Genomic DNA, 27,678 nt, shown 5'->3' on the forward strand with positions numbered 1-27,678 from the left:
AGACTACAGATTTAAAATGAACTTCCCATATCATTGCTGTGACAAAGGTTTAGAGCAAGCACTCCTCACCTTCTATCCTACACACATACATACATAGACACACACACACACACACACACACATACACACACACACACACACACATAAGATGGGAATTAAAACTGGAATGTGTCAAAGAACCAAAAAAATTAACTTTAAGAAGAGTTTTATTGTTCAATTATGTGCAATTTTACATTGTGCTTTAATTATACACACACAAAAAATAGAAAGTCAAAAAACCCAGGTGTATAAATCACAAGAATGGAATTTTTAAATATGCTAGAATGTACACATTCAAATTAGTATTTTCTTTCAAAGTAATCATCTTGGGAGACTATACTTTTTTTAAATTTTATTTTTATTTAAGGCAATGAGGTTAAGTGACTTGCCCAAGTTCACACAGCTAGGTAATTATTAAATGTCTGAGGACAGATTTAAACTCTGGTCCTCCTGACTCCAGGACCAGTCCTCTATTCACTGCACTACCTGGTTGCTCCTAGACTATATTCTTTTAAAGCAATAACTGCCATCACTCAAAATATTTTTTGGAAGTCGTCTTCTGAAATTGTCTTTAGAGTTTTACAAGCTACAAAAGGACATTTTATAGTCATGATATATACATACATATCTATATGGAAATGTATAGAGACATATATGTATATAAATATTATTTAAAGCTGGAAGGAACCTTAGAAGTTAGAGTTAAATCCCCTCATTTTATAGATGAGGAAATTGAAGTACAATGAAATTAAATGATTTGTTTAAGGTCATAGAGCTAATATCTGAATCAGGATTTGAATCCAGATCTTAATAGTTATCTAAGGTGTATGCTGCTATCATAGAGGTTGTCCAGCAAAGAATAAAAATGGAAGGGGGATTCCTTATAAATGGTTCCATCCTCCATATACTAATATTTCTGCATGATTGATTCAGTCATAGGAAATGGGTTCCCAAATTTTTTTCAGTTCATGTATCTCCCTATTCAGTAGGAAATATTCTTTTTTTATAAAGCTTTATTCAGTAAATTCTTTTTTTTTTTAGTTTTTTTTTGCAAGGCAAATGGGGTTAAGTGGCTTGCCCAAGGCCACACAGCTAGGTAATTATTATTGTCTGAGGCAGGATTTGAATTCAGGTACTCCTGACCAGGGCCATTGCTCTATCCACTGCTCCACCTAGCTGCCCCTACCCAGTACATAAATTCTTAATGTAAAATTGGTTTATCAATGTCACATATTCCTTATGCCCTCTTGACAACTTTCCATATCCTCTGAAGACATATACATTTGTCCTAGGTTAGGAAACCTTACTTTATAAAATGCAAACTCCTGTTTTACATTTAAAGTCCTTTTCTGTCAAGCTGATTGCACATTGCTCTGGCACCCCACCCCCCATACACTCTGTTCTCCAGATTTATATTCTATGTCCCACCTTTGGGCCATTGCAGTCCATTCCTTATACCTGAAATATTCTTCTTCCTGTTCAAATAAAGTACAATTTCCTTCAAAGTGCTTTTCCAGATACCCCAGCCCCCACCCCACCCCCTGCCACTCTATAGCCTGTATTCAAGAATATGCTGAATTTTCATATTGTGTTAAGTTCTCTAAAAGCAGAGACTGTTGCTTTCATATGCCTAGTACCGAGTATACAGTAGGTGCTTAATAAGTGCTTGTTGTTTCAAGTCCAAGAACACCTCTAAGCTTCCTAAATATTTATCATCCAGTATATAATCAACATGATTATACACATGGGGAGAAGCAATTGATTGTCTAATGTTCACATTAAGATGTCATCGACACTTAATACATTGTTGGTGGAGCTGTGAACTCATCCAACCTTTCTGGAAAGCAATTTGGAATTACACCCAAACGGCAACAAAAATGTGCATACCCTCTGATCCAGCTATACCACTGGATCTATACCCTGAAGAGATCATGAAAAAGGGTAAAAACATCACTTGTACAAAAATAATCACAGCAGCCCTGATGGTGGTAGCAAAGAATTGGAAATCGAGGGAATGTCCATCAGTTGAGGAATGGCTTAATAAACTGTGGTATATGTATGTCATGGAACACTAACACTCTATTAGAAATCAAGAGGGTTGGGAATTCAGGGAAGTCTGGAGGGATTTGCATGAACTGATGCTGAGTGAGATGAGCAGAACCAGAAGAATATTGTACACCCTAAAAGCAACATAGGGGTGATGGTCAACCTTAATGGACTTGCTCATTCCATCAGTGCAACAATCAAGCACAATTTGGGGGTATATGTGATGGAAAATACTATCTATATCCAGAAAAAGAACTGTGGAATTTGAACAAAGACCAAAGACTATTACCTTTAATTTTTTTTAAAAAACTGTTATCTTGGGAGCTGCTAGGTGGCACAATAGATAGAGCACCGGCCCTGGAGTCAGGAGTACCTGAGTTCAAATCCAGACTCAGACACTTAATTGCCTAACTGTATGACCTTGGGCAAGTCCTTAATCCTATTGCCTTAAATTAAAAAAAAAAAAGAAAAAACTGTTACCATTTGGTCTTATACTTTATTTTTCTTCCTTAAGCATATGATTTCTTCCTTATCACATTCAACCTAGATCAATGTATACCATGGAAACAATGTAAAGGCTAACAGACTGCCTTCTGTGTGGGGGGAGGGGGAGAGGGAAGCAAGAATGGGGGGGGGAATTGTAAATTTCTAAATAAATAAATTTTTTTTCTAGGTTTTTGCAAGGCAAATGGAGTTAAGTGGCTTGCCCAAGGCCACACAGCTAGGTAATTATTAAGTGTCTGAGACCGGATTTGAACCCAAGTACTCCTGACTCCAGGGCCTGTGCTTTATCTACTACACCACCTAGCCGCCCAAATAACTAACTTAAAAAAAAATGTCATTGAATTGAAAACTCAAGAGTTGATCCATCATTATATATATTCTGGCCATAGTGCATGGATGGAACCAGGACCTGAATGAAGCATAATGAATTGGATTGTCTAGAGGAATTACTCAGTAGATTTGATGATTCCTAAGCTTCAACCTGAAAAAAGGCAACTTTCTAAAATGAATATTTTGCTATTGACTGTCATGGAACACCGAAGTCTTTGAAAAAGAAGTGAACAGACTTCAGGGTCATTGTAAGAATCATATATGACGTATAGGAAGAATTTTTAAAGCTTAAAAATATTATATTTGAAGGGGTCATGGAAAGATTTGAGGAGACATCCTATAATCTATAAAGTTCTCATTTTAGCATACTGGTTTTGCAAGTAATAGATAGAAATATTCTCTTTTTTTGGTTTGTGAAGTTCAAATTTTTAAATATATAAACATATATAGAGAGATTTCAAAAAAGAATCCTTTCAAAGTATTTTGTTATAAGTAAGCTAACACTATTTCATATGGTTTCAAAAGTTTATTATTATTATTTTATTATTATTTTAAAAGTCAGATAATAACAATAAAATGATAATTTATTATTTTACAATAATATAAAAACATGTATTTGAATAGTTATGTAACAACAAAAAAGATCATATTTATCTTCTTCATACTATTTGTTTTCATCAGATTCTTCAATGTCAAAAGTAAAAGGCTTGTCATAGCCCATAAGATGGTTATAATCTTGAGGATGTGTAAAAAGCATTGGATTAACAAGCAATGATTTTGTTTTTGCATAAAATGAGGTAAATATACTTTTGATATCTGGAACCTTTACATCATTCTGATGAAATACCGTTTTCTTTTCTAAAAGAACAACATTATAAGTAATGGCTGTATAAGTATCTGTATTCGCTTCATGGTACAATCGAACCACATATCCCTTTGTAATAAAGTGAAGCAGCATTGGAGTAATTAATGTAAAAGTTCCCAAAGCACCATAAAATGCAATTTTCAGAGGCAGACTTCCAAATTCAATATTAGCTTGTCCAAACATATATGGTAGCAATGCAAGGCTGAGCAGACTTGTTGAATAAGAGAAACATTTTACACCTGAATTTTTAAAAAAACAAAAATTGGTTAGTGTTTTTCTAAGGAACAAATTAATCACTTTATCCAACTCATTCTCAATTGTTGTTCTTATATGACAAAAGTTGCTAAAGAACGTATTTCTCACTAAGATTTTCAAATTACTCACTATAAGATCTAAATTAATAATAAAAATTAATAAATTAACAAATAAAAACTGGTTTTTAATAAGTTGATCAAATGGAATTCTATTAAACTGTACTTTTATGTATCTGGAGTGTCCCAAGTAAAGATCTTTACCTATTTCAAGTCTCAAAGTAATTGCCCCGTGAATTATCAGATAAAATTATCCGAGGGCTTTTTTGTGTGTGTAAATGTGTGTGTCTTAAGTGTTCAGAATACTCAATTCTACAATCATAACAAATAGATAATTTTAGGCTATAAAATATTTTGTATTATACATGAGCTTGCAATTTCACACTTTGATAATTTTGATGCTAAATAATACTTCTATCCATACCAATATTAATGTACTTAAACATTCACCTTAGCAGCATGGAACAACAACAACAACAAAAAACAGGCAAATCACTACAACCTTTGAGGGAAGGTTTTCACTGGCAAAGACAGGTGAGGCCAAAGTTAGGCCTACTAAACCAAAATGTGCCCGAAGGACAGTAAATATTTATTATATATTTTTTTCATTCATTCATTTATTCAAAATGGAAGTTGGAGGGGAGGTAGGAGATCTCTATAACATGCAAAATATTAAACCTAGGATCTTATAACTTCTATGAGTTCAAAACCCGCAACTCATTAACTGTTCTTTCAAGTGCTTCACTCCCTAGGGCCTATTTTAGGTACTCATATTTATTTATTTTTTATTTATGGCAATAGGGTTAAGTGACTTGCCCAAGGCCACACTGCTAGGTAACTAGTAAGTGTTTTGAGACCAAATTTGAACTCAGGTCCTCCTGACTCCAGGGCCAGTGCTCTATCCATTGCACCTTCTAGCTGCCCCCTCATATTTATTTTTATAATTACTCATTATTCTAATAGATAGTGACTATGATTAGTTTTTCTCTTCAAGTTCAAATTTATGCTCATTCTATAACAATGTTCTGACCAAATGGTTTAAAGAGTGCTGGCATACAATTTACTTTAAAGATAAACATTCTTACTAGGTTTACATAATTTCAGTTAGGATTTCCAGACCTCTTCCATATCTGGGCTTCTTTATATATATCTAGAATTGATACAACATACACCTATCTGTCTGGAATTCAATTTGCATCCTCATCTCTATTAAGACAGCTCTATTACCAAAGACTTCCTACGACCTCACTTTTTTCACTTTTCTTGTAGTTTAAAACATTGGCACATTCTTCTTCCTTGGTTTCAAATACTGCATTTCCCCCTAGTTCACTTCTTGCCTCTTTACATCTCTAGCTCTTTATTTTCTTCCAAACTCATTTATGTTAGTGCTTCTTAAGGGTCATCACATGTTTACAGAATACTCTATCTGAGTTCTCTTCTGAGAAGAGAACTGTTTATAGCATATCTCCACCAGGACCTCAAATTCAACATGTCCAAAACCAAGCTCATTTGTCTTTGGCCAAAAATCTGCTTTTCTTTCTGAATCCATTATTTCTGTCAACAGCAACATTAACTATGTTTCCATTTTCAAAACCTTGCCACCACCTTTGACTCTTTACCCTTATACACCATTAATTAGCATGTCCTATTGATATTACTCACAATTCCTTTGAATTTGTCTCAACATTTCCATTCCAAATATTGCCACTCTGGCACAAGTCTTCTTAGTAGTCCAAAGGATTTTTCAGAGATCACAGAGATCTAAAATATTTTTGTGACAATGCTTTATTTTTCAGTTTTGAATTGCTGCATGCTTCACAGCCCTTATACCTTTCTATATTTACACAACTCAGATACATTGTAGTTGATCTTCTTGATATGAACAGTCAATCTTATTTTTTAGCTATGCTGTAAGACTTGATCTGTAATAGGGACATTCTCCAGGAGTACTGAATAAACTGTAGCACTGGTGCCAACTCATGCTGCTACATTTATTATATATTGTATATATTGCAAAGGATTGTGTACCAGGGAAGCAACAAATTTAGATAAAGCACAACTTCTTCTCTCAGGGAACTTAGGAATCTAAAAAGACACCATTATTGAGAGCTATATTACACGATATCATATGAATGCATTAGAGAGTAAAAAAACCAAATGGTTATGTAAAATCCAAAAAGGAAGGTCATTTGCAACTAAAGTGGTAACATGGAAGCCCAGAAAAAACTTCTAGAGAAAAGTAGCAATTGGGGCAGCTAGGTGGCGCAGCAGATAGAGCACCAGCCCTGGAGTCTGGAGATTCCAGACAATGTGTCTACATAATTGCCTAGCTGTGTGACCTTGGGCAAGTCATTTAACCCCATTGCCTTAAATTAAAAAAAAAGATATAAAAAAAGAGAAAAGTGGCAAGTGAGCTAGACTTTTTTGTTGAGGGGGGTAAGGGATGGGGGTAGGAGGACAGGTTTGAACATATCATTGTTATAGAGAACTTGCAATGAGGAAACTCCCTCTATCAACAGGTCAACATTTTCTATAGAATGTACAGTTCTATGAAATGCCCATGACATTTAAAAGTTAAATAACTCATGTTCTTTCTTGCATGCTTTGTTCAACAGGTAGTCTACCATGATCCATCAGTTCTCAGTACAGTTGCATATTCCACCCGAGAAATATACTGGTCTAAGTCAAAATACACTCTCATTTCTACCTACAAATTACTACAATAATAGTATCACAGATCTTCCCATCTTCACTCTTTGTCCCCACTATAAGTTATCCTATAATAAGAAAAATCTCCCTTAGGTATCGATCTGGTCATTTTAATGTTCAAAAATCTTCAGTGGTTCCCTAATGTCTACTGTGGTTAATTAAGGTCCTCTTTCTTGGATTCAAAAAGCTTTATAACTATCCTTAACCAAACTTTCTAATCTTATCTCACAATGCTTTCCTCCTTTCTCTAGTCAGACTGGACCACACTCTTGTTAGGGATAAAAATCTACTTAAAAAAAAAATACTGAGAGACTCCTCTGAGCAAAAAAACAAACAAACAAAAAAAAACCTTATTTACTTTTCTCATGAGAAGAGCACACTCCAAGTCTTACAAATATCAAGGAGCTGCAAGATTCAAACCAAGCAATATTATATGGCCTAACATAGTCCCCCCTCCCCCAACCCCCTCTCCTTCCAACCCATTGATTTGGTCTCCAGTTACAATCTCTAGGAGAAAATCTACCCAGTAACAAAGAAAAAAATGAAATGTTTTCATAAAATAATACCTCACATCCAAATGGTGAAAATATCAAAAAAAAATTTTAATGACTTTGCAAGCCTATATAAATGAAGACATGTTTAAAAATGCAAGGTCTTTCTTGGAATAATCTAGAAGGCAGGTGCCTTGCTTGGAATGCAAAGTCTTTCTTCTAAGATTAATTTAATAATCGTTTGTTCTTGTCTTAATGTTTCTTAACCCTGAGACGACTTCACTAGAAACAGGAGGGTCCAAAACAAGAACATGGCCAAGCCATTTCCTCCAGAAGTATATGGAGCTCAGACTTCACATCACGTATGAAGAAAGGAAGTAGGACTAGAAGGATGATTCTGCCACAAAGAGCTACTATTATGACAGACACTCAAGATACAAACTCTTAATAAGAGAAAAGGAAGTATAATTTGAAGGTAAGTTCAACTAGAATTCTTGGAAGCTAAAAAGAGTTAAAAATGATTATATAAATGAAATTTAGAGTGTGAGAAGAAACAATTGAAAAAGAAAGAACAGATATGAAAGGATTGAAAAGGGACTGATAATTTGATACAAAAGGCATAAAACTACCCAAACACAGAACACATGCAAATTAGAATAAATCAAATAGAAATTAATAGTTCCATGAGACAACAAGAAATAATAAAATAAAGTCAAAAGACTAAAAAATAGCAGTTAAAAATACTAAATTAAAAAACGTATTATGGAGAGATCACTTAAAAATCAATAGTCGGGAGGCTAGGTAGCACAGAGGCTAGAGCACTGGCCCTGGAGTCAGGAGTACCTGAGTTCAAATCCGGCCTCAGACACTTAATAATTACCTAGCTTTGGCCTTGGGCAAGCCACTTAACCCTACTGCCCTGCAAAAACCTAAAAATCAAAAACAAAAACAAAAAATCAATGATCAATGAGGCAGCTAGGTAGTTCGATGGATACAGTACTGGCCCTGTAGTCAGGAGGACTTGAGTTCAAATCCAGCTCAGACACTTAATAGTTAGCTGTATAACCTTGGACAAGTCACTTAACCCCATTGCCTTGCAACCCCCGCCCTAAAAGAAAAATCAATGGTCAACCTGAAAACCATGTCCAAAAAAAAAAAACAAAACAAAACCTGAAACACATTTCAAGACATCATCTTTCTTATAAGAAAACTGTCCAGATCTCTTAGAACCAGATGGAATTTGTTTTGCTTGACTACGAGTCTTGTTTTTCTTTTTTTTCTTGTTAAAAAAATGGGGGGGATAGGAAGGAAAAAAGATTGGTTTTCAGAAATCACAGTTGTTTCTCCAGATCTGGATTATTAACTGTTCTTTTCGTAGGGGCAAAGAACTCAAAACTAAGTGCCCATCATTTGGGGAAATGGTTGAAAAATTATATCAATGTAATGGCATATCATTGCAACATTAAAAATGACAAAAAGAGATGCCTTCAAAAAACCTAAAAAGACTTGTATGAACTGATCTGGAATGAAGTAAGCAGAACCAAGAGAGCAAATGATAAAATAAAAAAAATATAAAATAAAAACAACATTGTAAAGATAACAACTTTGAAAACTTTAAGAACTCTGATTAGTGCAGTGACTAATCACAATTTCAGAAAACTGATAAAGATAATGCATCAAGTTGCAGAATGAGAACTATATTTTTACATGGCCAAAGTAGGAATTTGTTTCCAGTACTATGTATTTTTTTTATTTTATTCAAAGAGGGTAGAGGAGGAGAAAATAAATGATTGTTAACCGAAAAAAAAAATTAAATTTTAAAAAATAAGACTTACTCTAAACAGAAACAAGAACAATACCACCTGATATACCTGCAACAATAAAAGATACAGAAAAAACTATATAAGACTAAAAGACAGAACCAAAATGAAAGGCAAGAGGGAGCAACTTGGAGTGGTCAAAACAACTCTATATTGCTCCTAAAAAGCTATGTGTGTTTTATATTCAACACAGTATAAAAAATAGAAAGTTCTTCATCCAAAGTAACTAAAAGATTACTTCCCATGACAAGAGTTTCAGAAGGATGAAATCTAACTTTAGTCATGATGTAACCACTTTATTACAATAACATTTCTAGTTCTATCTATCTTGGTGATCTTGTACAACTCATATCCTTCCCTTTTGCTGACTATAAGAGAGATATATATCACTATCTCTCTACATTTTGTTCAGAAACAACAGAACAGGATACTAAATAATACCTGGAAAGGAGTTTGTTGGTATTGCTCATTTCCATCTGTATGATAAAATGCCATCATAAATCCACCCACCAAAAAAAGTGATTATTTTTAGCATATAATTACTTGGAAAAGTATTTTAAAGGAATGCTTTTAAGAAAAATTTACAAAAGTCCTATTTTCAACTTATGGCTCCATGATTTAACAGCCTACTGCTCTAACACATCTACATTATGATCTCAGATCTTTATTCCTTAATTCTCTCTCAGTCCATCTCCCCTGCACTAAACACTCTTTCTTCTTTTCCCCATCTTGACCCCTTGGTGGACCAATTGGAGGCTATGCTGTGCTCCTTTCTTGAATTCCTAGTTCCTTTATCATATCACCAATTGTGTTCCATCAAACCTCAGCCTTGGATCACTCCCACCATTTGCCCCCTTCACTCCTACATACATGCTCTGGAACAAAGATAGTGAAAACCATACAATTATTTTTTTTAACACCTGTTACTTTTGAGTCCATTGCAATTAACATTATAAAATCTCTTGCTGCTACAATGCAAACCTACCATAACTCCCTTATCAACTCACAATCCCATTCTCCACAGCAATTCTTCCAAGTCTTTTCTTCCCTCCTCAAACTTTCCCTTGGCTCCTCTTCCCATTTTCTCAGATGAGATCCTTACCTCAATTTTAAAGAAAAAAATTAAAGCCATTAACCATGACTTCACTCTTCTCCCTTCTTCCTCAACTCATATCAGATGTCTCCTTCATTCATTATCACCTTCCTTCATCTCTGTCTCACATGAGGTAGCTTTACTCCTTACCAAGGTTATCCTCTACCTCATTCTATCCTGTCTCCTCCAACAAATTACTCTCTGTTATCCTCACTCTATCAATTATTTTCAATTAGTCCCTGTCTACTGACTTCTTCCCTACTGCCTAAAACATGACCATTTCTCTCCAACTTCAAAAAAGACCCTTCATTTAAGCCTTCTATCCCCTTAATCATCCTAGATCTCTCCTGTCCTTTGTGATTAAACTACTCGGAAAAGACTACCTACAACAGATGCTTCCACATTAGTTCCATTCACTCTCTTCTTAACCCCTTATAATCTAGCTTCTGACCTCATCATTCCACCAAACTGTTCTCTCCAAAATTATGATCTCTTAACTGCTGGATCCAATTGCATCTTTCTCAATCTACATTCTCCTTGACCTCTCTGTAGCCTTTCATACTACTGTTCATTCTCTCCTTGATATTCTCTTCTCTATAAGTCTGCAGAACATAACTCTCTCCTGGATTTCTTCTAACCTATCTGACTTCCTTTTCAATCTCCTTTGCTGAATTCTCAACCACATAATACCTCAGTGTACTATAAGTATTCTCTTCTCTCTCTACATTTCACTCGGTGGTTTCATAAATTCCTTCCAGGGATTTCACTGGCATCTCTATGATGATGACACTCAAATTTAGCTATCCTGCCCTACCTCTTTGCTAATTTCCAATCTTAAATCTTCAACTGCCTTTCAGATATTTCAACTGAGATATCCAGTAGACATCTTAAATTCAACATCTCCAAAAATGGAATTAGTTATCTTTCACCCTCATTTTCCCTATTGATACAGAAGGCAATAACATTCTCCCAGTCTCTTAAGCTCCCCACCTAGGTATCATCCTCAACACCTCACTATTCCCCCCATATCCAATCTGTTGCCAAAACAGATTTTATCTGTCAGATTTTATTTTTGTAACATCTCTGTAATATGCCCTCTTCTTTCTCCTAATACTGTCACCACTGTGATACAACTCTCATTACCTCACCCCTTGAGTATGCAAGAGCTTGTTGGTAGTCTGCCTGACTCAAGCCTCACTCCACTCCAATTCATTCTGTATTCATCAAGTAAAGTGATTTTCCTAAAATAAAGGTCCTACCTATATATCTTCCCCTCCCCCACCCCATTCAATAAATCCCAGTAGTTTCCTACTGATTTGAGGATCAACTACAAAATTTGCTTCATAAGCAAAATCCTTCACAACATACTCTGCTTCCTTCTGCCTTTCCAGTCATCTTACACTTTATTCCTCACCATGTATTCTTCCCAGTAACACTGGCCTCTTCACTGTTCTTTAAACAAAACAATCAGCTCTCAGTTCCAGGTATTTTCTCTGACTGGTCCTCATGCCTGGAAAGTTTTCCTTCCTCATCTCCAACTAATGGTTTCCTTTAAGTTCCAACTAAAACTTAAGTTCCATCTTCAACATGAAGCCTCTCCAAACTCTCAATTCTTGTGCATTCTCTCTCTTATTTCCTGTATTTTTTTGTAATGTAGCTTATTTGTATATGTTTGCTTCTTTTCTCCTCAATAATAGCTCCTTGAAGGGTAAAGACTGACTATCTTTTACCTCTTTTTTGTATCTCCCATACCTTAGCACAGTTCCTGATATATAGTAGGTACTTAATAGATGTTTACTAAGAAGTCCCTAGCTACTGCATTAACTAGTAATTGGTCTATCTCCAGTTTCTCCCCTCTTTAACTCATCCTTCAACTGTCAAAAGAGATTATCAAATCACATTAAATACAGAATAGGTGCTTAATCAATGCCCTCTGATTGACTGTTGACTGACCTTATCACTGCACAGCTCCAGCACCTCCCTACTGTCATTGGGAGAGAGTTCACACTATTCTGCTTGGCAATTCACAATCTTGACAGTCTGTTTCCATCTTACCTTTCCATGCTTTCCATTAGACAATGATACCCTGCATGCATTCTATATTCCAGTCAAACTGGTCTGCTTGCTATTGCTCATATACAACATTCTAATTCTAATACTCAAACCTTTTTTACAGGCTATTCCCCCAATACTTAGAATATAGCAGCTCCTCACCTCTCTTCTTAGAATCCCTAGTTCTTTTCAAAGTTCAGTTTAACTGTCATGCTATACACTAAGGAAGCTAGAGGATACAATGGAAAAAGCACCATGTTTGGAATCAGGAAGATCCAAGTTTAAATTCAGCTTCAGACACTCACTAGCTAATCTGAGGCAAATTATATAGCTTCTGTTTGCCTTAATTTCCTCATAAATATGTAAAATATTTTAAAATGTAATAGGGATGATATGAGCAGCTATCTTAAAGGACAGTTGGGAAGATCAAATGAGACAATACTTGTAATGTGCTTAGCAGTGTCAGATAGCTTCTTAACACTTATTTCCTTCCCTTTCTCTAAGACCTTTCCTAATCCTTACAATTATTAGTGCAACATTCCCAGTTCACTTATGAGCTTGTTTGCCTTGAATGCAAGTTCTTTGAGACTAAGGGCTGTTTTCATTTTTGGTTTTATGTACACTAACTGTACTGACACACAAAATAGATGCATATTAAATGATTTTAAAAATAACCCAAATTTTATACATCTTAAAAAAAGTATTTAAACCATCACATTATTCCATTTCATCCAGTTCTCTCTAAGCAATAGGTTAAAGAAAGTACTTAAAATCACAATCAACATTCCAAGTCTAATCACATACCAAATACTGATCTTGCCATATTCCCTGTATAAATCAGTCTTCCATCTTCTGATTGTTCAACATGGGCATGAGTATGTACACATCGAATACATCCAGAAGAAAAAGCTGTCTAATGGATTAGAACACATTGTAAATGTTACACAATTTTTAAAAATTTCAGTGTATCATATAGTATCTAGTTATTTTGGAAGAACTTTTTATTATCTTAAGTATATTTCAAAACTCCCAAAAACTTACTTAATCACTACAAGCAATATCTGTAAGAAACAGAATTTGAGTTGAATTTTCAAAAAAGAAAGTGGGAAGTTCAGTGCTTACAATGTCAGGAATAAGGGATCAGAAAATCAAAAGGAACATGAGATGATCATTCTTCATAATTACAAATAGCTATTTATAAGTTAAAAAAGAAATAAGTCAAACTATTGAAAAATAAATATATTATTGCTGGTATTAAATAGCAAGGCAACAGCTTTCCTAAAAAGTCTTGTAAATTCAATGGATGGATCTTCTGTTCCATGATTATTTTATCATCGCTTTTACTTGATATTGTTTTAAATTTTAAAAAAACAGAACAACATTACACCAATGACTTTTCTTGCTATTAAAAACTGAAATATAATCATGGAAGCCTATTTTCTGAGTCTAGGATTAATTTTAAAATCCCTTCAAAACCTAAACCTTGTCCTATTTCCCCTATTATTTAAATCTTTGCTTCCCAATTTCCTTTTCAACCACCTTTTTCATAAACCCATCTGCAACACTATAGAGGGGTAAGGGACCTATCCATCTGTACAGATGATTTTTCAATTCAATTCGTGGAAATGGAACATTATTTAGAAAAATAGAAACACAGTCAAAAAAAAAACATGGTATGGATTTCCACTCTCCTTAGTTCTGCACCCAAATTGTTTCGGGGACTATGGACTCAACGGTTTAAAGAGAACAGTGGGGGACGGGGTCCGTATTTATTTCTACCTATCTGAAAAGGTCTTAGAGCTACTTTAAGAAAATAATTTCTGGGGTGGCTGGGTGGCACGGTGGATAGAGCACCGACCCTGGAGTCCGGAGGACCTAAGTTCAAATCCGACCAGACACTTGGTAATTGCCTAGCTGTGTGACCTTGAGCAAGCCACTTAACTCCATTCCTTGGAAAAAAAAACTTTTAAAAAAAAAGAAATTTCTAAGTCTCGGGCAAAGAAGGGAAATGGGATGAAGTCCGGCCTCCGGGGTCAGCCTCTAGTCTAATCGGTTGCATTTTACCCACGCGTGTCCGGCTGTTAAGGCCAGGTGCTCCCTGCGGCCTCCCACACCCATGAACTTGGCCCCCAGGGCCTTTCCCAGCCCACTCCCGGGGCCCCCACCCCCCGGGGCGGGCCAGGAGGCCCGAGGCTGCACCTGCTCGCGGCGGGGTGCCCAGGGGCCCGGGCCTCGCGCCAGTGCCCGGAGGGCTGCACGTGCGTTCCCTCCGCTGCCCGAGCGCTCGCGGCTGGGCCCCCAGCGAGCCCGCAGCGCCGCCGCCACCCAGGGTCTCCTCCCCGTCCCGCCGGCGCCCGGCCGCAGCCGGGGGAGCCAGGGCCCGCGGACCGCTAGGAGCAACATTCCTGCTCGAGGTGGCCGCGGGCGACGGCCGCACTACTTCCCGGCGGCGGCGGCGCGGCGCGGCGCGGCGCGGTCCCACCCGCAGAGCCTCCCCTCCGGGCACGCTTCCCTTCCACCTCCGGACGCGCTTCCCTTCCACCTCCGGGTCCCTCATTGGCCGCCTACCTGGTACCCGGCCTTCTCCGTCCGCTTGGAAACTGGTCCCGCAACTATAGTTCCCGGGTGCGGAAAAGCCCGCTATGGCCCGGGCCCTCAGGACCCAGCGGGTAGCGGACGAGGAGCTGCCATTGCTGTTTCTTCCCTGTTCAGGTACGGAACCGGCGATGGCGCCTGGAGAGGAATCCGAAGAGGCGGCTGGTGGCCAAAAAAAAATGGCTTTTGAGGATTTGAAAAACCGCCATGTAGGGGGCGGCTAGTTGGTGCAGTGGATAAAGCACCGGCCCTGGAGTCAGGAGTAGCTGGGTTCAAATCTGATCCCAGACACTTAATAATTATCTAGCTATGTGGCCTTGGGCAAGCCGCTGAACTCCATTTGCCTTGCAAAAACCTAAAAAAAAAATAAATAAAATAGATACAGCCCTTCTAACTTGGCATTTTTTATCTATGGGACCTTTATTTATCTAGCTCAATTAAAAGTTGGCCAAGATGGACTTATGATAAAGAAAGCAACTCACCCCAGAGACAGAGCCATTGAAATCTGAACACAGACTGAAATACAATTTTTTTTCTCTCTTTCTATTCTTCTGGGGGGGGATTATGTTTACTTTTATAACACATTCAATTTACATCAATGTATAGCATGGAAACGATGTAAACTATCAGACAGCCTTCTATGGGGGGGGACGGGGGGGGGGGGGAATTGTAAAATTCAAAACCTGACAAAAATGATAGGTACATATTACTATTGTATATAATTGGAAAACAAATAAAATGTTAAATAACTGGGAAAAAAGTTGACCAAAAGTGAAATGGAATTCATTGAGAAGAAGAGGGTTCCCTTTCACGAATAATCTCAGAAAAGTTTCAGTATCTCAGTTCTGGCTCCAAACTAGTCAGGTGTCTGTGTCTCTGTCTCTATGTTTTTCTGTGTGTCTGTGTCTGCTTATGTCTCCTGTTTATTTTTGTTTATTCCTCACTTCCCCTAATCCTCACAGTTCAGAAACAAATAGTCAAGTAAAGTTTCCTGCCCTAAATTTATCTAATAGACGCACCAGTCAGCCTAAACCTCAATATAAAGCCTTTGATTATATTTTTCTTGTATTACTGTGTCCACTGGTTCAAAAGGAGAGACTACCTCTTCAAAAGACAGTCCTTTCTTAAACCTTCAGCTTGGAAATTTCTGTAATTTTTTTTTTTTTAGATTTTTCAAGGCAATGGGGTTAAGTGGCTTGCCCAAGGCCACACAGCTAGGTAATTATTAAGTGTCTGAGACCGGATTTGAACCCAGGTACTCCTGACTCCAGGGCCGGTGCTTTATCCATTGCTACCTAGCTGTCCCTCTGTAATTTCTTGTCATCTTTTCCCTTGTGTTGTTTACCAGGTAATTTTGCACTTCTGATATTTAAAACCCTTCTCAAAATGGCTCCTCCAACTCCTTATAGGTTGCTTATTACTGCAGACTATACATTCTTCTTCACACACACTCTTTTTTTTTTATTTTTATTTTTTTTAGGTTTTTGCAAGGCCAATGGGGTTAAGTGGCTTGCCCAAGGCCACACAGCTAGGTAATTATTAAGTGTCTGAGACCAGATTTGAACCCAGGTACTCCTGACTCCAGGGCAGGTGCTTTATCCACTACACCACCTAGCCGCCTCCCTTCTCTTCTTTTCCTCTTAAAGAAAATTTAAAAAGAATTAATTAAAATAGCAACATGGGGCCAATCATTGGAAATCAGCAAAGGATCTAAGATGAAGCCAGCTTTTATTGATAACTTTCATAATCAGAGATGGAAAATTCAGATAGGTCCATGGTAGCTAAAAAGAAATGGGCCAATTGCCTACATGTGATGTTTTAACCAGATATATGCAAACATTACAGGTAAGGGTAGATATATAATATTAGATATTTCAAGATCTATGAACTGGGCAAACAATTTTCTTTCTAGCCACATTGGCAGACTTGCAATTCCCAATACATGCTAGTCAAAGTGCTCAGTACAGGCAATTCCCATTTTTGGAAAGACCATTCCCACTTCTTTCTTTCTTTCTAGTTGAATCCCCATGGCAGGCTATTCAAGGATAATGGGAACTCATACAAATCAGTCAATAAGCATTTAATAAATGCTCATTGGGGTGGCTAGCAGTGGATAGAGTCAGGAGTACCTGGGTTCAAATCCGGCCTCAGATACTAAATAATTACCTAGCTGTGTGGCCTTGGGCAAGCCACTTAACCCCATTGCCTTGCAAAAAAAACCTAAAAAAAAGTGCTCATTCTGTGCCCTTCACTGTAATAAGCACTGGAAATACAAATAAAAGCAAAAAGAAAGCTAGTTTTTTACCTTAATGGGCTTACATTCTAAGATGGGAGCACCACATAAAAGAGAACTGAAAAAGAGGTTGGGGCTCAGTTACCCAAGGCAGGGATGTAGTAGGGAAAGTCCTGTGGAGATGAGTCAGTATGGAAAGGAATGAAGACAGTCAATCCTGGGCCTCATTCCTTAATTGGAAGTTGTAGGAAGAACTAGCCAATCAGGAAGAGAGACTGTAGGAATGGAGGATATTTGCAATATGAGCAATTGTAGTCCAGTAGATATTATATATTTTAGAATTACATTTATTTCCAATGCTGAATACCAAGGAATAAATTATTATTATTATTACTATAATTATTGGCTTGTTACTAAAGAAGCCAAAATTAAACTTACTTCCACCATTGGATATCTACTATTAATAGTTTAGTGGACAAATTTATTTATATGAAAAAAGGTCTACATGGAAATTGTAATTTGAAATTTCAATCCTTTTGATTCAGCTCCACTGTTTGCTTTTAATTGTAAGCCTAAAATAACAAAGCAAAGTTAAACCTCTTTTTTGGCACCCAAGACAAGTAAAAGTACACTCAAATCAGTCAAAATAGGGAAGAATCTCTATTCTGATCCCTGAAATCTTAACTACCCTGTAGGGAGATAGCCTGGAACACAGTAAGACTCCTGCCTGAAGAAGAGAAATACAGAGCAGGACCTTCAGACATTTTCCCCGGTTCTATCTGGTAGCTTCCCAATATAATTAATTATTCTTGCTAACTAATTTATATCCTCTGAAAGGTCTGAAAATACCAGTAAAGTAAGGTGAACAATCACCTATTAAACTCTTACTATTTCCAGGTACTATGCTAAGAGCTGGAGAGTCAGAGAAGCCTGAAAACATCCTTTGTCCTTCTAGAACTCAGTCTAATGGGAATACTGTCAAAATATAAATATTAATCAGTCTATGAAATTTTAAAATCTTAATTTAAAAATTATAAAATCATTAAATTTCAATACCCTCTATTAAGTTCTGATTTCATAACTATGATTTTGCAGTAAAATTGATGAAAATTCTATTTCATGTTTCTAAAAGTCTGACTTCTAATTTTTTTAAACTCTATCCTTTGTTAAAATTTTTTGATAGAATATATAACAACAATACTTCATTATTTCCTTAAGGAAATTCAGAATTACATAGTAGAGCATCTAAGAAGAGCCTGGAAGGTCTAGTTTCAAGTCTACCCTTTAACAATACTGGCAGGATGACTGAGTAAATTCCTTAATTTCTCTGTGCTCTAGACAACTCTCTAAGACTAAATTGCAAATGCCACCTCCTTTGGTAGACAGTTTCCTTCTATGGGAGTTGGCTAAACCAGTGAAATCATACATCCAGTCTTCTGTCCTTCTAACACATTACTTATTAATTATTAGATGTAAGGCATAGCATGCCCTCAACAGTTGAAACAGTCACTATTATTATGTATTTTTGCATTTACATATTTGTTGATCCCCTCCCGGGGTTGCTAGGCTTTAAACTGCAGTAGCAGCTGAGTTGGGGGAGGGGGAAGGGGGGATTTATTTATTAATTTGTGCCCATCCTCCAGTCATCTGTTCCTAACTGTATAGTAAGTAGTTGTGTTGTTACAGTTAAAAGATTTATTTTACAATAAGTGTTTTAAGTGGTTGAAAACTGGGCCTCAATCAATCTCAAGAAAACTTTGTATTCAATTGGAATGGACACAACACGACTTTTTTGCGGTTCAGGGGAAAAAAAAAGTTATTTTTCATTCTTTCCAATTACATAAATATTATACTTCACCGGGATAAATGCCCATTCCCCGGCATTTGATTAAGAACGTCTAGGGACCAAACATCACAGGCCTTTAAAAAAAAATGGGAGGTAGAGGAGAAAGGTTTTTAAAGAAAAGGGGCAGTTATGCTAAGTGTGCTTTAAAAAGCAAGTCTAATCTAAGTAGTTTTCTCATCATCAGTAAAGGAGCGACCAGTACGGGGAAGAAAGAATCAAAAGGAGCTAGGGAGTCACTATCGCAGAATATGGGCAGAAGCTGCTAGTTTGAGAGCAGGATGTTCTCTTTAGGGCCGAAACCGCGCCCCACGCTTTACTATCTGTCCTCTAGCCTGAACCTACGTGACTCCCGCGGCCCCTGCGCTCGACTCGTTAGAGCAAACTACATATTCCAGCATGCAGTGCGGCCCTCGGCCGGGCCATCCTGTTTTCGGTCTTCTCCCCCCTGCCCCGAATGAGAAATTGGGTCGTCTGTTGCATGCTGGGAATTGTAGGAACACGTGTGTTGGATTCCGATTGGGCGCCAGTCTGCTTCTTGCCCCGCCTCCGAGTCTCAGGGTTTGTGTGGAAAGTAGAGAGAGGAAGAAACTGCGAGGGGGCGGGCTAGGCTGGGCCGCCGCGGGAGGCCGGGAAAGGTAGGCGTAGCACAGGCGGGCGGCTCGCCGGACCGGCCTCGGCTCCGTGCGCCCTGGCTTGGGAGGCGCCGCGCTGACCCGCCGGAAGTGGTTCCTTTCGTTGCTCCGGAAGAGACGGCGGCGGGCGGCTGGGGCCCGCGGGGGGGGGACGGCCCTGGGAGCAGGGGCTGTGGCGGTGAGCCGGGACCGAGCCGCGGTCGCTGCAGCACCGACGAGTGAGTGGCGGGTCAGGGTCCGGAACGGCGGCCCGCCCCCGGACCCGCGCGGGGGCCGGGAGGCCGGGGGCCTCGGATTTAGGCGGGGAGGGAACGGAAACCCCCCCCCCCGCCCGCCGCCGCCGCCGGCGCCGGCGACCCTTCCTCGGGGCAGCCGCAGGGCGGCGGGGAGGCGGCGGGGCCTTCGAGGCCTGGGAGGTTCCGCGGGGGCCCCCATGGCCGCCGGCCCGGGGGGCTGCCGTCTTCCATGCCGGCCTTGCCGGGGCCGGCTCCGGCGGCGCGGCGCCCCGTAAGCGGGCTGGGCCCCGGGAGCGCTGGGAAAGGGAGTCCCCCGGAGGGGCAGAGCTGGCCGAGCCGGGCGGCCCTGCCGCTCCGTGGGCACTCGCGAGTTCTCCGCCCCAGGCTTCCCGTCCGCGCCCCTCTAGGTAGAGCCCTGGGGTGTTATCGGGACGCCGGGGTGCGCGCTCTGCCGAGGTGCGGGTTATTGTTTGAGCGGGCGAAGCGGCGAGAACCTGGGCTTGGTGCCCTGCTGGGCGCCTAGAATTAGAATCCCGATTACTATTAAGCACTTTTTACACTTGTCAGACTGCTTTTGCTTTGGTATTTTTCACTATTCGTGTGTTATCTCCCCAAATAGGCTATAAGCCTCTTGAGGGAAGGGACAGTGGTCTATTTTTGTGATTGCCCACCACCATGCCCACACACAATAGGCTTGGCATGAAGGATTGGTCTTAGCATTGGGTTTTAAAGGGAACTCTAGCAGTTTTCCCTCCAGATTTATCCAAAGGCTTGTTTCAATCAAGCACATGTTACTAGAAATGATATGAATATTTATAAATTGGAGGCAGATAGCTTCATTTCTGGAAGTTTAAGGGTGGAATAAAACTAGGCAGTCATCTTTAGTTGGAAGGACTTGTGGTCAGGACTACTGACTGGTGTTCTAACCAATCATGAAGCAGCCAGTGCCTAACAGTAAAATCTCTAAATCTAAGACTGAGTTTCTGATAAAACCTGTTTCTGAATGTTACTTAACTTACAAAGTGTATTTCACAGTTGAAGGATTAAAAGGCATGAATGCCATTATTGGTGGGAGCTGAATATCTCCATTTTGAATACCAAGATGAGCTTGAAACTTTGTTTGGATTATTTAAAATGTCCTCTTTTTTGTGCATGGGGGGAAAATACTGGTATTCACTTAAGCTTTTAAGGCATCATATTTGTAATTTACTACATTCTTATAATCAGAGTTGATACTTAGGTACATAGATCATTATGTTTTTGTCATTAATCTAAGTGATTTTTTCTTTTTTTAACTGTTCCTTTTTAAAACCCTTGCTCTTATTTTAGTCTTTAACAGCCCTTGTTTAAAAATACTAAAGATAGCTTGTTCATTATTTTTTTGTGCTATATAACCATTTACAATGAAATAAAACTCGTAATCAGGTTTGGGGATGATTAAGCCCCAATCTATATAACCATTGTTTTGTTTCTTGGATCTTTTTTTAAATACATGTTTTATCTATTGTTAAGCCATTTCTGAATAATTGCTTAAATTGATCTCTTTATCTATGTGTTCTCAGTATGTGGTATACTCTGCTTAAAGTATATTCAAAATTGTTAAATTATGATATGAATTAAATTAATATTTACTTTAAAATTCATCTCTGAAGAATTACTTTAAATAAAAATTTATATACTATTTTTTGAAAGTTTTCCATTAGATGACAAGATACTATTTTTAATAGTGTAGTTTCAAAGTTCAGGTTTAAAGTAATTTGGAGTGTTTCTTGCTTGCAGGGGGCGGGGGGGGGCATGGGAGGCAAACCCTAGACAAGTCACCATTTATTACAAAATGAATTTTCCTCTATAAAAGCACCCTGCACTTAATCTTTTGTTTTATGTCCTGCCTCCAGAAACCTAGTATGGTTGAAAAGCTGCTGGATTTGTAGTGAGAGGACCCTGCTTCCAAAATAAGCTCCTCTACTTAGTATCTGTGTAGTCTTGGGCCTCAGTTTTCATGTTTCACAAAAGAGGGGAATGGACAAGTTGGACTCTGAGGCCCTTTCCAGCTCTGAATTAAATAGTAAGAGGTAAGGGATAAAGAGTAGCTAGTTTCAGATACTTCGTATACATGCATATATACATACAAACTTTGACATTATATGAAGTGGTATGGTGAAACGGATAGTTAGCTGGGCTCCAAACCAAGATTCCAATTCAAGTCCCATATCTTAAATACTGACTGTGGGACTCTGGTCAGATCACTTAATCTCTCACTGCCCCATAGCAATTCAGACTATAAACTGTAGAAGGGTTGCTCTGTGCACTAATAGGAGTTTCTTCATCAGGGATTTCTCCATGTGAATAAAATTTCAGGTCTAGACCTTATCCCTATTTTTAATAGCATCATCTTTCACATAGATCTTTCTTTTTTGAAATCTTGATGTTAACTATTAGCTCTTCAGAATGCCTACTCCATTTTAAAAATTGTTTTCATAATAAACCTTTTCCTTTCTCACTCCTCCCTCATGATTATATTGCCTCCCTAAGCCAATCTCTTCAGTACTGGTTGTTCTTTTCATTCTTACCCCCACACAGTGCACATACACCCACACACATATCCCTCTCACACCCCTAGACCATGTGAGAAAGGCAGAATACTCCTTGCAGTCCATTGCCATTGTCCCCCCACTACCATCACTCAGCAGTCTCTCCTTTGAGATTTATGCATTCAGATTTATCACCTAATCTAGACCCTGTAGTCTTATCTGTCAGGACATTCCCCTTCTTTCCTCAGTGAGGTACGTGCTTATATAATCTTTCCAACCTAATTCTTACCCTCACACTAAAGAATTTATCCATTAATACTTCTTCAAAATACCTTAACTTCTCAGTTCCCCTAAGCTATTTAATTACAATGACCTACCTCTCCATTATACCTTATCTATACACAAAGATAGTTGTACTATAGAACTTAGCATCACCCACAAATCTTCTGCTTCCATGTTTATGAACTCCAAAGTTCTTTTAACCAATCATAATCTTTTATTATTTCATCTTTCCTTATGTTTTATATTCTCTCACCCTATTCTTTGTTCACAATGTGACAAGCTATCCTTTCACCCTTTATTTCTTCTGCAGGCTATTACTCTTGTACTTGATTGTACTCTTCTTTTCCTGTCTTGATGCTTTGGTGAAAACATTCAATTCTGCACTATTCTTGAGTCTCTCAGTGTATTGATTCCTTTCCTGCTGCCTATAAAAACAACTGTCCTTAAAAAAATCAAAACAAAAACCTCACTTGATCCAACTATCCCCACTAGCTACCAATTTATTTTCTTAACCTTTTTCATTTGTCAATTGTTACCCTTATATTCTCTGGGTTTTCAGGATATCTCTCCTATCCTATTCTTCCCCCTTATCTGTCTGACCATTCCTTCTCAATCTCTTTTGCTAAATATTCATCTAGGTCGTGCAACCTATCTGTGGGTAAATTACAAGACTGTACTAAGACAGGTCTTTTCTCCTTCTATACTGTCTTTCTTGGTGGTCTCATCCACACTCCAAAATTATTTCTCTGTAAATGATTTCCAGGTTTGTATATCCAACTCTTTTGGACATATTATCAAACTCTTTGACCAAAAGATAACCTATTTTTCACCCCAAACTCTCCCTTCTCAGTTTTCCTGTCATATTTTGTCTTAACACGTGACCTATAATAAGAATATGTTCAATCCTTTCTCTTCTCTTTGAGCCATTCCATTTAACAAACAACAGAAAGGGTAAAGAAGATATTCAGGAAAGTTTTTCAATATATCAACCAAGCTTATACAATATTTCAATACCATAGTCTCCCATTTCTGCAGAGAAAGAAGGAAGGGAGAGGGCTTAATATTTTTTTTTCAGGGCCAATCTTGGTCATTAATTTTTTTTTGTCCTTTCCAATATATGTTATTGTGGTTGAATGTATCCTTTTTTTTTTTTTACTAATTATGTTTACTTCACTCGCTTCAGTTTATATAGAAAATTCTTCCAAATTCTTCATATTCATCATTCTTTTATGGTTTATAAAGTTGTTATTATTGTGTGACCATGGGCAAGTCACTTAACCTTCACAATGTACCCTTATAAACTTTAGTTGAGCAATATTTACAAGATTACTAGGAACAAATGAGGTGATGTAAATATATTCCTTTAGGTGTATATATATATTCATGTTATTTCTGTATAACTCATTCATTCACTTACCAAATCCTTTATCTCTTAAATCTGTGTTCCTTGCTCTTCCTACAGCTATTAGTTTGGATAGATCTTTGACTCTCCTGAAATAGTGTAATAAGTTTTTCCTTTTTAAAAACTCTGAACTTAACAAAAAATAATAAAATTGGTGTTCCCATAGAAATAGTAGAACAGAAAAAAGATTGTGCATGTATCTCTTTTGAACAGTTCATTTTTCTTTTATGCATTAAACTTCATTCTATAGCTTTCAAAATTGTCCATTTTTTGTTGCTTTTTTCTGACCCGACTTTTGCTCTCTACATTTTTTCCAGAAGACACCTCTATGATATGCTTATATTTTCTTTGTTTTTTACCTGCTTTATCCTTTATACCTCATTTCCCACCAGTACCATCCCATAATTGAGGGAAAAAGAGAGAAAAACAAAGTATTTGTAACCAGTATGCATGATCAAATCTCACATTGACTGTGACTGAAAACGTTTGTCTTGTTCCCATGTATTGTGTCTACTGGACTACTGCTTTGTCACTCATCCTCAGTAGTGGAATTATGAAATTATTTCATATAATAAGTTTTAATGGATCTTTCTTTTTCTACTCTCTTCCTTCATAGGGTGGCAAGACATATTCCATAGAAATAGATAAAGTCATTCTGCCCTTAATGGAAAGAGCAGTACACAGGAGTCCTAGTCCCTTTTCTTTTTTTTCCTTTTTTTTTTTTTTTAAGATTTTTCAAGGCAATGTGGTTAAGTGACTTGCCCAAGGCCACACAGCTAGGTAATTATTAAGTGTCAGAGGCCGGATTTGAACTCAGGTACTCCTGACTCCAAGGCCAGTGCTCTATCCACTGAGCCACCTAGCCACCCCTTAGGACCCCTTTTCAAAAATTCTGATTATTTGTATATTCATTTGTAAAAATAAAGTGTAATGATTCCTGCTCTGTCTAGCTCAAAGGACATTTAAAGCAATTGAGATGGGTTTAAAGTAGTATATTTATGTTAAACTATTTCTTGTGCTCTTATTTTTCAAATAACCTTGCATTATCTGAATGTGTATTTCTCCACTGGAATAGAGTAAAAACTATTGGAGAGATATCAAGTCTAGCACCTAATAGCACCTTACCCTTATAAGCATGTTTATTGAATTACACACTGATCAAGAATTTTGTATTATATATTTTCATGTACTGTTATCTTATTATTAGACTGTAAATTCTGTGAGAACAGGGACTAATAATACATGGGGAGGAAAAAAAGGATATATCCCTTGATATACCTAACAAATGGTCAGTCTAGCCTTTCTTAAAAGATTTCAAATGAGAAAAAATATACAAATAGTAGGCAAGCCATTCTGCTTTTAGACTCATTGCAGCTTCTATCTAGGCCATCTAACTGCCCCCTGGATCAAAGCAGAATAAATGTAATTCCTTTTCCAGAGGATAGATAATTTTCCTGTAGATAATTTTCAAGCCCTCAATCAGGTTCACCTTTAATTTTTCCTCCTCTCAACTAAACATTCCCAGTTCCTTCATTTATAGATTAAATTCAAGACTCTTCACTATAATTTTTACCATTCTGAGTATTTCTATTTCCTAGCTTATCAGTTTCTTAACTAAAATGTACTCTATACTGAACATAATATTCCATATGTGGCCTGACTAAGTAAAGGACACAACAGAACTCTCAACTCGATATTCTTGGACACAGTGCTTCTCAATACAACTTTAAGATGCATTAGCTTTCTTGACTGCCATATCATGCTTTTGGTGCATTTTGAATTTACAGTCAACTAAAATTTCTATGTTTTTTTCCTTGATAGGGTTCTTTCAATTTTTTTTATTTGAAATAAAATTTTATCTGTAGCATTTATTTTTTTCATCACTTATATTTCCAACATATTCCTCCTTCCTTCCCTTATGTCAAAGAATAAAAAGATAAAGGAAAAACCAACCAACATATCCCCCAAATCTGTTAATTTGCAGTGTTTCATACCCGCTTGCCCTTACTTATGCCAAGAAATGAAGGAAAGGGCTTTCCTTGTGTATTTCTAAGGAAAGGACTTTCCTATGTATTTCTTTAGGATCAGACTTACCCATTATGATTTTGTAGAATTTTAATTTTCTCACTTAAATTAATATTATTTATAATTATCATGGTTCTGTTCACATCACTTTACATCAGTTTACATGTCTTTCCATGTTTCTTTTTATTCATTATTCTTTTATTTTAATTTTTTTATTCATTATTCTTACAGAAGAGTAATATTCTACCCCTCATATCTTTTTTCAAATGAGTGGGTTGATTAGACATGTCGTTCTACTTTGTATTTGTAGGGTTTTTTTTTAATTAAAGATTTTATTTATTTTGAGTTTTACAATTTTTCCCCTAATCTTACTTCCCTCCCCCCACTCCCCACAGAAGGCAATTTATCAGTCTTTACATTGTTTCTATGGTATACATTGATCCAAATTGAGTGTGATGAGAGAGAAATCATATGCTTAAGGAAGAAACATAACATATAAGAGATAGCAGGATCACACAATAAGATATCGGTGTTGTTTCCTAAATTTAAGGTAATAGTCCCCAGTCTTTGTCCAAACTCCATAGTTGTTTCTCTGGATACAGATGGTATTCTCCGTTGCAGACAGCCCCAAATTGTCCCTGATTTGTTGCACTGATGGAATGAGTGAGTCCATCAAGGTTGTTCATTTTCCCCATGTAGCAGTTAGGGTGTACAGTGTTTTTCTAGTTCTGCTCATCTCACTCAGCATCAGTTCATGCAAACCCCTCCAGGCTTCCCCGAATTCCCATCCCTACTGGTTTCTAATAGAACAGTAGTGTTCCATGGCATATATATACCACAGTTTGCTAAACCATTCCCCAATTGAAGGACATTTACTTGATTTCCAATTTTTTGCCACCACAAACAAGTCTGCTATGAATATTTTTGTACAAGTGATGTTTTTACCCTTTTTCATCATTTCTTCAGGGTATAGACCCAGTAGTGGTATTGCTGGATCAAAGGGTATGCACATTTTTGTTGCCCTTTGGGTGTAGTTCCAAATTTCTCTCCAGAAAGGTTGGAAGAGTTCACAGCTCCACCAGCAATGTAATAGTGTCCCAGATTTCCCACAACCCTTCCAACAATGATCGTTAACCTTTTTGGTCATATTGGCCAGTCTGAGAGGTGTGAGGTGTTACCTCAGAGAAACTTTAATTTGCATTTCTTTAATAAGTAATGATTTAGAGCAATTTTTCATATGACTATGGACTGCTTTGATTTCCTCATCTGTAAATTGCCTTTGCATATCCTTTGACCATTTCTCAATTGGGGAATGGCTTTTTTTTAAAATATGACTCAATTCTCTATATATTTTAGAAATGAGTCCTTTGTCAGAAACATTAGTTGTAAAGATTGTTTCCCAGTTTACTACATTTCTTTTAATCTTGGTTACAGTAGTTTTTGTCTGTGCAAAAGCTTTCTAATTTAATGTAATCGAAATCATCTAGTTTGTTTTTAGTGATGTTCTCCATCTCTTCCTTAGTTATAAACTGCTTCCCTTTCCATAGATTTAGTAAACTAGTCCTTGATCTTCTAATTTGCTTATAGTATTATTTCTTAGCTCTAAATCCTGTGTCCATTTGGATCTTATCTTGGT

At 37.6% G+C, this 27,678-nt stretch overlaps 2 protein-coding genes across 6 annotated transcripts in view; one reads left to right on the plus strand and one right to left on the minus strand.

The window, feature by feature from the left end:
- Nucleotides 1–217: 217 nt before the first annotated feature.
- On the minus strand, nt 218–14,788 carry TMEM70 (transmembrane protein 70). Its single transcript, XM_074206657.1, has 3 exons — nt 14,460–14,788; nt 13,065–13,173; nt 218–4,023 (listed from the first exon to the last, which is right to left on the minus strand). Exons 1-3 carry the CDS (start codon nt 14,661–14,663, stop codon nt 3,584–3,586), a joined length of 753 nt encoding a protein of 250 aa, XP_074062758.1. The 5' UTR covers nt 14,664–14,788; the 3' UTR covers nt 218–3,583.
- A 4,694-nt stretch (nt 14,789–19,482) lies between these two features.
- ELOC (elongin C) overlaps nt 19,483–27,678 on the plus strand; it is a 33,070-nt gene continuing 24,874 nt past the window's right edge. For 2 of the 5 annotated variants that reach the window (XM_074206663.1, XM_074206660.1), the window contains exon 1: nt 19,600–19,784. The gene's annotated coding sequence lies outside the window, so the exon portion shown is untranslated. Of the gene's footprint in view, nt 19,570–19,599; nt 19,785–21,697; nt 21,875–27,678 lie in introns of those variants that run through there. The other 3 variants (XM_074206661.1, XM_074206658.1, XM_074206662.1) reach the window with 3 other exon arrangements.

The sequence above is a fragment of the Macrotis lagotis genome, chromosome X (genome assembly GCF_037893015.1).
Source record: "Macrotis lagotis isolate mMagLag1 chromosome X, bilby.v1.9.chrom.fasta, whole genome shotgun sequence".
Taxonomy (NCBI): Eukaryota; Metazoa; Chordata; class Mammalia; order Peramelemorphia; family Peramelidae; genus Macrotis; species Macrotis lagotis.